Genomic DNA, 14,023 nt, shown 5'->3' with positions numbered 1-14,023 from the left:
TATGTGTATAATTCTTCAGTCTGTTCACATTTTCACAATTTGATTTGGATCTTTTTTTCTTGGAGACCATTAGCCCCACTCTGTGGTTGGATCTAAATACATAAGATCCTCTGAGCAAGTCATTTTGCTTGGTCAGTTAGTTGGACAATTGGTCAGATTTGAAATCATCTGTTCCCTCTCAGAAATGGAGAACCTCTTTTAATTGCCTGCACTTAAAGATCTCAGGGCCCCATGGTGGAACAACCAGTAGTAGAATCACTTGATTCCCCAATTCCTTATTTTGTGTCTTTTCCTCCAGTTTTATTCAGCTATTTCTTTTTCCTTACACTTCTGGGACTCTCACAGGTAATTATAGTTAGGTTAAATCACTTAACTCAACTTGCCCCAAGTTCAAACCTTAGACTGCATGCTGTTGCATTTTATTCAAGGGAAAAAATTCATGATAACTTCAGCGTGGCGGACCAGCAAGGAATATAAATCCTTCAATTCCATGCCATCCAGAAGAAGCTTCTTGGATGAGAAGCAAAATGTCTTCAAAGAAAAAGCAAGAAAGTCCAGTCGCCTCTTGAAAACCAGGACCTGGATGACTAAAAATTTCCATAGACCCTGTCTGATTTTTTTTTTTTTTTATTGCAAAAGTTTTACAATTACATTTTCACCCCTTTTTTCACCCCCCCACCTCCCTCCCCAAACTTCCCGTCCTCCCTAACCCTCCCTAACCCTCCCCCCCCAGACTTCCCTATTATGTACTCATAACTAATAACACTGATATATATACCTGAACCCATCCCTCCCCCTATATAATTTTCCCTCTTTGTCTCTTTATATTAAAATATTTCTAATACATTGTTTTCAAATAAAAGCTATTTGATACTTTCTAATTTGGTATTTATTCTGAACATATTCTATCCACCTTTTCCATTCCCATTCATAAGTCTCTTGTGAACAATCTTTTAAATATGCTGAAATCTTCGCCATCTCTGCAAAACTGGCCATCTTCGAAGTCCATTCCTCGATAGTAGGCAAAGCTTCATTCTTCCAATATTTACCTATCAACAATCTTGCTGCTGTTAACATATACAATATTAATTTTGTTTCATCCCGTGTAAAACCCTTAACTATGCCCAATAAAAACAATTGTGGAGAAAATTGAATTTTTTTCTTCAAAACATTCTGCATGACCCACCATATTTTTATCCAAAAAGCCTTAACTTTCCTACAGGTCCACCAAACATGATAATACGTAGCATCCAAACATTCACATCTCCAACATTTTGGCTGAACATTAGGGTACATACAAGACAACTTTTTAGGATCTAAATGCCATCTATAAAACATTTTATAAAAATTTTCCCTCAGATTCTGCGACTGTGTAAATTTAACATTCTGAACCCAAATTTTTTCCCATGTTTCCAACATCACTGGTTCTTCAAAATTTTGTGCCCACTTAATCATGCAATCTTTAACTAATTCCGTTTCTGAATCCCTTTCTAGCAAAACATTATAAAGCCTTTTAATATGCATTGGACCTTTCTCTCTTATATGTCTAACCAATTCTTCCTCATGCAACATAATACCAGTTTTTTGGTCCTCTTTCCATCTCAATTGTAATTGATTATATTGTAACCAGGTTAAATTAATCCCTTCATCCAACAGTGTCTGCAATGTCTTCAGCTGCCATCTGCCCGCATCTGTAAAAAGAACCTCTTTGTATAAAAACCCCCCGAGTGACATTATATTTGTATTCCACAAGGTATGACCAAGATCCAGCCATAGCGGTATTTTATAATCCCATTTGAGTCGGTGCTTCTTCCAAACTCTCATCAAAGAGTCTCTAAGTATATGACTTTTAAATACTTTATCAACTTTGTCATCATAAAATAGGTAAGCATGCCATCCAAATTCAAGATCAAAACTTTCTGCATTCAATATTCCAGCCTTTTTACCCCCAAACCAATCACTTGTTAAAGTTAAAGCTGCTGCATCATAATATAACTGTAGGTTTGGAAGTTTAAGGCCTCCTCTTTCTGGAACATCTTGCATAATTTTCAATTTCACTCTCGGCTTTTTCTCGTTCCAGACGAACTTATTAAGTCCAGTTTGCCAAACTTTCAGTTGTTTATCACTTTTAAGCACCGGAATCATTTGAAACAAAAACAGAAATCTTGGCAACATGTTCATCTTAACTGCTGCTATTCTTCCAAGTAAAGACAGTTGCAGCTTTTTCCAAGTCTCCATATCTTTCTGAACCTCTCGCCACAACACCTCATAGTTATTTTGAAACAATTTCATATTTGATTCTGCAACCTGAACTCCAAGATATTTTACCTTAGGTACAATTTCAAAACCTGCCCTCCTTTCAAGCTCATGTTTACGATCTTGTGTCATATTTTTGACTATCATTTTAGTCTTTTTTGAATTCAGTCTAAAACCTGAAACTCTACCATAATCTTGTATAATGTCATTCATCAGGATTGTTGATTCCATTGGTTGTGATAGGGTAACCACCAGATCATCTGCAAATGCCTTTATTCTATAATCCTCTTGCCTTATCATTATACCTTTCAAAATTTTTGAGTCCCGTATTGTATTTAGCAAGACTTCCAATGTTAAGATAAATAAAAGTGGGGACAACGGACATCCCTGTCTTGTTCCTTTTTCAATTTTAAACTCTGTCGTCAAACTTCCATTAATAATAATCTGTGCTTTTTGCTCTTGATAAATTGCTGAGATCGCCTGTGTAAATTGGTCCCCAAAGCCCATCTTTTTTAAAGTCTTTAGTAGAAAATTCCAATCCACTCTATCAAAGGCCTTCTCCGCATCCAAAAAGACCAGCACTGCAGAAATCTGTTTATTCTTATCAAGATATTCCAATAAGTCTATTACTTGCCTTACATTGTCCTTCATGTATCTGCCCTCAATAAATCCCGCTTGGTCCTCATGAATCACCTTTTGGATTACTGGCATCAACCTGTTGGCTAATACCTTCGCATAAATTTTATAGTCTGTGTTCAAAAGAGATATTGGTCTGTAGTTCTCTGGTTTTTTAGGACCAACTTGTTCCTTTGGTATCAAAGATATATAAGCAGTTGTCCAGGATGGGGGTATTTTACCCCCTTGTTGAATATTGCAAAATAAATCTCTAAGTTGTCCCACCATTTCAGCTTGTAAAGTTTTGTAATACACTGCAGTCAAACCATCCGTGCCAGGAGCTTTAGCTGTTTTTAGCTGTTTAATTGCTACTATTATCTCCTCCTCTGTTATAAGATAATTCATTCTTTCCTTTTGTTGATCAGTAATTTTTGTAACTCTCTTATCCTTTAAATATTTTTCTATAAGTCCATTCTGCACCTCTTCTTTAGCATATAGTTTAGTATAATAATCCACAAAAGCTTCTTTAATTAATTTTTGTTGAAAAATTTCTTTCCCTCCAATATCGATACTGTCAATAGTCCGCATACTTTGTTTTTTCCTCAATGTGTAGGCCAACCATCTGCCCGGTTTATTAGCATTGCAAAATGTATTATGCTTCGCGTATTGTAAGCTTGTTGCAACTTGTTCCGCCATAAGCATTTGGAATTGGTCTTTCAAAAGTTTTATAGCACTTCGTATTCTTTCATCTGTTGGGTTTTTAATAAGTAACTGTTCTTTATTCTTTATTTCCATTTCCAACTCAGATCTTTTCTTTTGTCGGAACAGTCTATGTTTAGAATTCATGTAGATAAGTACCCCTCTCATATAAGCTTTACTTGCATCCCAAACAATTTCAACTGGGGTACCTTTATTCAAATTTATTTCAAAAAATTCTTTCAAATGCTTTTTAAGTTCTATTATATTTTTTTCATATCTAAACAAGTTCTCATTTAATCTCCAAGAACGTCTCTCAACCTTATCCATCTCGATTTCTATCCATACAGGACTATGATCAGTCAAAGTTCTTGGAAAAATCTTTGTTCTTTTTGTCTTAACAAGTAGATCATTTGACAACAAGATAAAATCAATCCTAGAAAAGGATCTATGTCTATCAGAAAAAAAAGTGTAATCCAATTCATTTGGATTATGTATTCTCCAAACATCTTTTAGTTCCATATCTTCTTTCATATCAAAAAAGGTCTGTGGTAATCTAATTCTAGACTTTGCCAAGCTCTTTTTATCTAATTTAGTATCAATTACTCCATTCCAATCTCCCATAATTAAAATAGATCTATAGTCCCATTGCAATATTTTAGTATGTAACATCTTGTAAAAATAATCCTGTTGTTGGTTGGGAGCATAAATTCCAATCAAAAGAATTTGCCCATTTGCTGTAAACAATTCAATTGCTACAAATCTACCATCTTGATCTACTTCTATAACTTTTGCTGTTAATTTTTTATTTACATAAATAACCACACCATTCTTTTTCTGCGAAGTTGAAGATATATAATGTACTCCTAGTTTTGAGTTTATCAAATATTTTTGATCTTGAGTTGTAATATGCGTTTCTTGTAAACATATTATATCATTATTAAATTGTTTCAAATATGTAAATAATTTTTTTCTTTTCTGTGCTGAATTCAACCCATTGACATTCCAAGATAAACACTTAAAGGTCATTAGCCTCTTTCTGGAGCGCGGAGCAATATGCTTGAAGTTCATCCGAGAGCTTCGATCTCGCTCCTCCCATAGCGCCAGTCTCTTGTGCAGTGCTCTTAACTGCCTTCTTATCTTGTCTTTCCTGTTGTTGTTGTTGCTTTTGTTTAAGTAGCTTGGATTGAGCTCTAGTTATACGTTGATCTTTAACTTCAGTCAACTGAATCAAATCCAAAATTGGAGAAGAATCCAGCAATGGCTCACTCAGAATACCTCCTTCTGCACCTTGCACGTTTTCTAATTCCTGCTTAGACTGTTCTTTCAATTGCCTCTCTTCACTCTCCTTAATCTCCAAAACTGTAGATGTACGTGGAGATGGTGTTCTTTCCTTAAGAATAGTACTGTAAAAGTGTTGCGCCTTCTCCACGGTATTCAACCGATATCCTTCTCCCTTATATCTGAAAATTACCCCAGCTGGTGCATCCCACCGGAAGGGTATCTGTAAATTTTTCAATTCCTTAACAAGAAAATCAAATTCTTTTCTAGCTTTCAGCATTTTAGGAGGTAATTCTTTAAAAATTACAAGCCGTGAGCCCCCCACTTGTATAGAAGTGTGAAAAGATTTTTGCAGGATATCATTTCTAATTTCTCTCTCAGTAAAGTATATGACCACATCTCTGGGTAATTGTCTTTGCCTGGCCACCCAAGAGTTCACTCTGTAAATTTTATCTATTTTATGAAATACCAAATCAGGATTAACTTGTAAAATCTTAGCCAGGGCTTCAGAGCAAACTTGTCTCAAGTCCTGTCTTTCCTCCTCTCGAATTCCCCGAAGCCGTATGGCAAATTCCATCGCCCGGAATTGTATCATAACAATCTCATCTTCAATTCTCTGCATTTTATTGTCAACTTCATCAATTTTATAGTCATTATCTTTCATCCTAACATTAACTTCTGATTTAAATTCTTCAACTTTAAAATCAACTTTCCCAATAAAATCTGCCAGGCCAGACGCCACTTCTGATATTTTTTTGGTCACCATAATTTGATTCTGTTTCACCATGTCTTTAACTTCATTAATTTCCTGCAAAAATTCCTGATGTGATTTTTGAAGTTTATCATCTATCTCCTGATGTGATTTTTGAAGTTTATCATCTATCTCCTGTTGTGATTCTTGAAATTTATCATCCAAAGTTTTAGAAATAAATTCTTTTAAATCTGCCACATCAAATTCTTTTTTCTGAGTTTGTAACTGTTGAGCAGGGGGAAGTTGCGTTTGATGTTTATGTGTGGGGGATCCCCCCCCTGATGCCTTCCCTTCCTGCTTCTTTGAAGCCATCGTGCCACGTAAGCTAGTTTTTTTGAAGAGGGAAGTTCTTTTTCCTTTCCCTCTTCCACAGAAACTTCTAAAGAAGTCCCCCAGATTTAATCAGGTGGAACTAGAGTAAAGCAAAGTCAAATTTTAGCAAAAGAAATTTTTTCTTTAGATAGAGCAACTTTGTAGCAATTTTACAACTTTGTAGCAAAGCAGGGAGGCTTCACAGATCCACTTTCACTAGCTCGTTAACTCAAACGCTGGACGCCATTTTTTTTCAAATCACTTTCACTCGCTCACTTTCTCTTTTGATTTAAAAAGTCAACAAAGCACCAATACTTGCAGTTTTCAAGTTTCTGGATTCAAGTTGATATTTCCGCTGTTTGTTAAAATTAATTCCTCTCACTTTAAAAGTTTGCTGCTGCCGGCTTGTTCTGCTGAAGGCAGAATCGTCCCACGCCGCCCGGAGTCTCCGCAGGTTGGAAGGGAGCCACACCTGTTTTCACCCCCAGAAGCAATTCCCTGGGGGGGTTACAGGGGCTCAACCTGTACCCTGCTGTCTCTGCTCCTGCAATCTTCAAGATTTCGGAGTTTTCGAGCCGCACCTCGTTCGCGGGGCGGCTCTACAGGCGGCGGGGCTGGCGGTCTTGAAAAAGTCACCGCCGTCGCCGAAGCTCGCAAACCGGAAGTCCGACCCTGTCTGATTTTTAACTCTTAAGGAATAGGCTGTTTCTCATCGTCTGGGCTAAGATCAAGCACCAGTCACTGGCCAATTATGGGAACCCAGGTCCAAGTTGCTGTGGGACACCAAGTAGGGAAAGCAACTTTGGAGATCACATGGAGTGTTACCACGCTGAACAGATGGGTTTACCCAGTGTGTTGTCAAACAGCTGTCTGCAGATGATAAATCACAGCAAGCTGAACTGGCTGAATCATTATCTATGAAAAGATTACAACCACTTTTACTTTAATTTAGTATACACTGTTTAAAACAAGCCCAGGAGTTATTTTACAGGTCCCTATTTTGCATGTAATCTCCAATCCACGGAGAGATCTGGTAACTGTCTATGAAATTCCCAGTTAATTTTTTTTTAAATTTGATTTATATGCCGCCCTTCTCCGGAGACTCAGGGCGGCTTACAATGCATTAAGCAATAGCCTTCATCCTTTTGTATATTTATACAAAGTCAGCTTATTGCCCCCACAACTGGGTCCTCATTTTACCTTCCTTGGAAAGGATGGAAGGCTGAGTCAACCTTGAGCCTTGGCAAGATTCGAACCTGCAGTAATTGCAAGCAGCTGGTCTTAATAACCAGCTTAATAACAGGGTGCCTTAGACCACTGTACCAGCAAGGCAGGTAAACTCATTTGGTAACACAGCCACTAGATCAGCGTGGTCTATGTGCAACACCTCTGGAGCCTCCATTAACCCAACTGCCACCACACAATAGACTTAAGCTAATTCTCTAACTAATAGGAGCCTGGATAGCTCAACAGACAGAGCTCTGTAATTTAACATCAGCTGTCTGCAATTAAAGTAAGATCGAATCTCGCCAGGCTCAAGGTTGACTCAGCCTTCCATCCTTTCTAAGGTAGGTGAAATGAGGACCCAGATTGTGGGGGCAATAAACTGACTTTGTATAAATATACAAAAGTTTGAAGGCTATTGCTTAATGCATTGTAAGCCGCCCTGAGTCTCCGGAGAAGGGCGGCATATAAATCAAATTAAAAAAAAAAATCATAGAACACAGAATCCTAGGATTGGAAGGGACCTCAGAGGTCTTCGTCCAACTCCCTGCTCAACGTAGGAGACCTTATACCATCCCTGCCAAGGTCTCCAGTCTTGACCAGTCAAGTAGCCTGGTCCATAGAGTGCCCCCAAACAACACCCCCCCTCCTTCCTACAGGTCAGGGCTACGCGGGGCTTCCTTCGCCATCCAAACCCCCCCCCCCACCACCACCACCAGCAGATCGGATCTTAGCCACCCCGAAGCGCCTCGTGGAAAAGCGAAGCGCGGGCTGTCGCCACGTGCCAATTTCCCACGTGAGCCGGGCGAGCGGGCGCGCGCTTGGCCCGGGCCAGATTGCCGACAGCTGAGCCCCTCTCCGGCCTCCTCCTCCCACCCCGCGCTGGCCTTAAAAGGGCCTGCCCGGGCCAACGCCTTCCTCCCCGGCAGCGTTCGCCCTGACCCTTGCGCGCTGCTTTCCCCGCTCCTTTTGCCCCCTTGGGCTCCCCGCAGCCTCGCCTGCTTGCTTCTCCCCTGCCTTGGCCATGCAAAAGGGCTGGAAAAAGTACTTTGGCCAGAAGTCCCTCAGCGAGGTGACCATGGATGAGTACCTGGGCAGCCAGGGGCTGTACCGCAAGCTCACAGCCAAAGACGCCACTTGCCTCTTCCGGGCCATTTCCGAGCAGGTAAAGCCAGCCTGGGCTGGCCCTTGGGGACGACGCCTCCCGGCTCTTGGCCCTGAGCGGGGCTGCGCTCTGGCTTTGGGGGGGGAGAAGGGGTAAAGGGGGTGAAAAGCGCGATTCACTCAACAGGGGGTACGCGAAACACCCGTGAGCAGAGACCGAGCCCCCTCCCTCTCTTCCTCCTCCTCGTTTTGGGGGTTTCTATCCAAGCGGGGCAGAAGATGAAGCCTAACTAGTCTTTTTCAATGCCGACCTCTTTGGCTTTAAGTGAAAGTCTCGAGTTTTGTTTCTGCTTTGTAAAAGTTGTGGAATGCACTTTTTCCCTCCTTGAAAGGGGTTTACACCCCCGTTGCCTTTTAAAGGGAAATATTATCCCAGGACGAATTATAGTCAATGAATTGGGTGACCCAGATTGAAGTATAGAGGCATAAAGTATGAATTTAATACAACCAGGCGAAATGGTCCTGCTGCTTTATTAAAACATGCCTAACTTATAAAAAAAACTTTTTAAACAAGTTTGGTTCCTACAATGGATTAAACTTCAAACTTGGGTTGGGTTTGGCTTCCTGTCTTTTGGGAAGCCAGTTGCCTTCATTTGTAGTCCTAGTTTACTGATACATAGTGGCTTACTCATCTGCCATGGTTAAAATGGGGTTTAGCAGTGTGAACTCAATTGCTGTGTTCCAAGTTGACTGCATAAACACAGTTCATGAAATTCAAGATAAACTTTGCTGCTCTGTAGCTCAACACAGACCAGTTTTGTTCAGGCTCTGTAGTTAAACCTGGTTAGTACTTGGATGGGAGCCAGCAGGAGATAGCATAACTGTTGTAGACTTTTCTGGAAATCTAGAATGCAACCTAAAAGTTGCAGTGAAAAACCTCTTGTATATGATTGCCCTGAAAAGATCTGTATGTTATTCACCAGGAATAGAGAACTTGACTTGAGGGCGCTTTTCATGTTTCTTTTTAGAAAATAGAACCTTGAATATTCGGGTAGTATTTAAATGCAGAGTAAGAGGATGGAAAGTCTCTCATCCTGACTATTATTATGCCCCAAGTAATGATAAAACATTTGATAGTTTATGTAATGCAGCCTTTCTAAGTGGAGACACTTCCAGGTATCCAAAGTTCAGCTCTTGAGAGTCTCAACAAGTGGCCATACCAGCTGGAGAATTCTGAGAAATGAATTAACACACACACACAAAGAGCATCAAGAAATGGTGAAGTTAGTGTGCTGCATTTTTCCTGACCTGGCATCCAATTTGACCCTAAAATTCCCAAGTTAGGAAAGACTAGTGCCAAACATAGTACATTTCACATTTGTGTTATTTTGCTGCAGTTGAGCAAATGATAAATTAATCAGGTCCTCATGCAAAGGCTGGCAGAGTTTGTAATTGTTTTCTTATTATGGGTTATTGTTTATATTTTGGATCTGAGCTATGGGTAAGTATAGTGTGCTTGTTGGGGTTTTGCCTGGACTGCAAGGCAATGTAACATTTATAAAAAAACATTTATTTATTTATTTATTTTATTAAATTTGTATACCGCCCTTCTCCTACTGGACTCAGGGTGGTGCACAGCCAAAATAAAAACATCCCAATACAAAATTTAAAATTTGTTAAAAGAATTACACAACTCTGGCCTAAATTTAAAATCCCGACTAAAACCCATAGACAATTAAAAATCTAACATCTCAAAAAGGGGGGGGTGGGTTTACGCCAGCCCTGCTTGGTGAAAAAGAAAGGTTTTTAGGGCATGGCGAAAAGCCCAGAGATCTGGTATCATATGTATCTCCGGGGGCAGGTCGTTCCAGAGGGCAGGTGCTGCCATAGAGAAGGCCCTTCCCCTGGGGGTCGCCAGCCGACACTGCCTGGCTGATGGCACCTGAGGAGTCCCTCTCTGTGGGAGCGTACTGGCCGGTGGGAGGCTATCAGCGGCAGAAGGCGGTCCCGCAAATACCCAGGTCCAATGCCATTTAACACTTTAAAAACTGGAACAACCTGTTTGAATAGCTAAGGGCTTGTAGCCTCTTTTCCATCTGACTTACATGAACTACTTTGAGATGCAGTGGGTCTCTGGGAATAATTATGAATGCTCAAATGCAGTGTTTTGCAACCTTAGCCATTTTAAGAGGTTTGGATATCAACTCCCAGAAATACCTACTGCTGGCTGGGGTATTCTGGGAGTTGAAGACCACACCTCTTAATAAATATGGCTAAGGTTGGCAAACACTGCTTTAATGTAAGCCATTTTTGGATCACTATGGAGTATGCATAATGCTTGTCCCCTTATCTAGCTAATTTGAAATAACTATTTTGGCTAGAAATGACCCAAAGACCATTTATTGAGCAACAAACTGTTTCAGGATCTCACCAAAGAAAGATTAAGGCTAAACTTGGTAAGTTTGTATGTTTTCTGATCCTTGAATTTAGTATCAAATCAAAGGATCTGCTTCTTTCTTCTATTTGCAGTCTCTCAAGACAAGGAAGCACATTAATCACATTCCAAAGTTACTTAATTTGAAGGATTTCCTTAACATTGTTTTAAACTTTGAATATTTTAGCAAGCATTAATAACTCTGATGCCTCAGAACAGAGATGTAATATGCACATAGCTCTATTCTGCTTCTTGAAACCGTAGTTGGTTCATAAATTTTAATTGATATATCAACGTTTTTAGGTTTATGCTTGTCAGATTCATCACATGGCAGTCAGAAATGCTTGTGTTTCCTTCATGAGGAAAAACCAGATAAATTTTGAGTCTGTGAGTATATTTGTTTTTGAAGTATGTTTTAAAGTAAGCATATATAAACCTCTCCAACCATATATACTTAATTTATACATGTTTGATTTTGAAATTGATTTAACTGGGTAATTGAATCCTAATTTTTGTTACATAGTAATTTTATAGTAATTTTCTTAGCTGCTCAGAGTTGAGTGTCAGGTTCAACTCAAGTTTAATTAAAAAATTATTATGCCAAATCTTTTCAGTATGTAGGATCCTTGGTGCTTTCTGGGCTTAGTGGTTTTCTTGCAGACTTTTCACTACCAAATTTGATAATAACATCAGTGTTGGAGGGGAGTGAGTTTGCATTTCAGTATGACTGACACTTAAATCCATTTGCAGATATCTGTATAGGCACATACATACATATGAGTTGAAGGTTTTACTCAGAATTTAGGATGTCAGGTAAAAGCAAAATCACTAATTGCATTCCCTTTCTCTCTCTTTCACACCAAGTATGTGGAAGGCTCATTTGAAAAATACTTGCAACGACTTGGAAATCCCAAGGTAAGAAAGATTTGGCAAATATGCTCTAGTTCATCAGAACAGTTGAATAGAAGCCCCTGAAAGTTTAAAGCGGTGTAAAATACAAAACTGTACGAACAGTCCTCGGTTTATAACTGTTTGTTTAGTGGCCATTCAAAGTTACAATGGCTCTGAAAAGAGTGATTTATGACTGGTTTTTCACACTTAATGACTGCTGCAGCATTCAGGTGCTTGCTAACTGGCATGTATTTATGATGGTTGCATGGTCCCAGGATCATGTGATCACCATTTGTAACTTTCCAGCTGGCATCTGACAAGCAAAGTAAATGGTGGCGCCAAATTTGCTTAAGAATCCCATGATTTGCTTATCAACTTCAATGATTTGCTTAACAACTGTGACAAAAGTTGCAAAATGGGGCAAAACTCACTTAACAACTGTCTTGCTTAGCAACAGAAATTTGGGGCTCAATTGTGGTAGTAAATTATCTGTATGTGGAATTTTCCTTAACTAACCAATTTAAATTCAAATTGGTTTTGTTTACCAACCAGCCTATGCTACAGATGGGTTATATTTGCTTTATTAGTTATGGTATATGGACATACATACATGTTGTCTGATACATAATAAGGGTCTTATTTGGAGAAAATTCTTTGCAGATTTTAGTCTTAGAAAATAGTAATAGTAACTTCAAAAGTGAAATATAGGTCTCTCTTTTTCCACCAAACATGTTAAAGTTATCTTTTTTGTAAAAATATGGAAGCTGACATCAACTTTACTATTGTATTTCTAAAATTATGCTCATTAAACAAATTAATATATTGATGCTATATTTCTTTTGCATTTCTGTATGACCTTTGCTCCTTAAGAAAATAGTATATTTCAATTTACTTTATGAAAATGCTGATATCCTGCCCTATTTGCTCAGGGGAGTTTTGGGTTATGTGATTGAAAATACTGTAATTTTGGTCAGGTGACTGTAGGTATACTGCCACAGTTATGTAAAGATTGGTTGTAGGCCACTTTTTTCAGCACTGATATAATTTTGAATGGTCACTAAACTATATGGTCATAAGAAATTGAGGACTATCTCCAATATAACCAATGTTGGATAGTCTAATTCAGGGGCGTCCAAGCTTGGCAACTTTAAGACTTATGGACTTCAACTCCCAGAATTTTTCAGATAGCATGGCTGGCTGGGAAATTCTAGGAATTGAAGTCCATAAGTCTTAAAGTTGCTAGGTTGGAGACCCCCTGGTCTAATTGGATTCAATCATGTAGCTGCTTGATTTGGGACTCACTGCTGTGTTTGAATTTTCAAGGAGACACCACTGTGGCATGCGTTATGGCAATCTAATACGAACATTAATGCTTGTATCATTAACTAGATTGAGCAGTAGATGAGGGCTTATGTTGGAGTCACCCCAAAATTGCTATATTGCAAAGTAGTCATTTCCTTTCCTTTCTGTTAAACAGGAAAGTGCTGGACAACTTGAGATCAGTGCCTTCTCACTGATCTATAAGTAAGTACTATATTACATTACAAATTTCAGAACATGATCTCTTCATATTATTTAAATAAAATATATTTCCTGCAACTAGAAGCACAAGTAACCTAAGAAAGTATTCATTATTGTTCCTTCATAGACATTAAAAGAGTTTCCACCACTTACAACTCTTAGCAGTTATAAAAATGATCTGAATCCATGTTGGAATAGGACATAAATCTACTTGGCAATTACTAAACTGTTGGCTTTAGTAAGAATTTATTAGGTCTGTCTTAAAAGCAGCATAACTCCGTTTTCCTGGATCTGTTTGTGATTTACATGCTGCCTTTTAAATAAGCTTTTTCAAGACAGGGTACAGTCAAATGCCATAAAAATACCATAAAACCCGTTATCTAAAATTATAAATTAAAAGCTAACTAATAGAAGCAGCTTCCAAGGCTTTGTAGGCATTTAGCTATCAAATTAAAACTGCCGAGGCAATTTAATCACAGCAGGAATTGAAGACCAAAGGAAAAAATACTGATAGAAAGTGTAGTAGAACAGCTTCATATATGAGAACACTTAATCAGTGGAACGGCTTCCCTCTGGAAGTTGTGATGCTCCATCACTGGAGGTTTGCAAGAAGGGATTTCACAGCCATTTGTTGGGAATGGTATAGGGCCTCCTGTTTTACCAGGGGTTGGACTAGAAGACCTCTAAAGTCCCTTCCAGCCCTATGATTCTATGAATCAAGGTGAATAAGATCAGCTAGCTTTTGTTTATGATTCTATGGAAGAACTGGGATGGTATAAAGTCTCTGGCCTTGAGCAGGGGGTTGGACTAGAAGATCTCCAAGATCCCTTTCATTCCTTGTTCTATTTTCTATATACCGTATTTTTCGGAGTATAAGACGCTCCAGAGTATAAGACGCACCTGATTTTTGGGGGGGAGGAAAATAAAAAAAAAATTCT

The 14,023-nt window shown here is 38.9% G+C and overlaps 1 protein-coding gene across 1 annotated transcript in view; it reads left to right on the top strand.

The window, feature by feature from the left end:
- ALG13 (ALG13 UDP-N-acetylglucosaminyltransferase subunit) overlaps positions 1-14,023 on the top strand; it is a 69,347-nt gene that overhangs the window by 17,389 nt on the left and 37,935 nt on the right. The window contains exons 5-9 of the mRNA XM_087877645.1: positions 7,795-7,931; positions 8,031-8,300; positions 10,977-11,060; positions 11,538-11,588; positions 13,042-13,088. Coding sequence (XP_087733771.1) covers positions 7,795-7,931; positions 8,031-8,300; positions 10,977-11,060; positions 11,538-11,588; positions 13,042-13,088 — 589 coding nt within the window. The remainder of the gene's footprint in view (positions 1-7,794; positions 7,932-8,030; positions 8,301-10,976; positions 11,061-11,537; positions 11,589-13,041; positions 13,089-14,023) is intronic.

Source organism: Pantherophis guttatus, chromosome 12 (genome assembly GCF_059756535.1).
Source record: "Pantherophis guttatus breed Tessera chromosome 12, ASM5975653v1, whole genome shotgun sequence".
Classification (NCBI taxonomy): Eukaryota; Metazoa; Chordata; class Lepidosauria; order Squamata; family Colubridae; genus Pantherophis; species Pantherophis guttatus.
The sequence above is the reverse complement of the archived record's forward strand: the minus strand, read 5'-3'. Positions and strand labels throughout refer to the sequence as shown.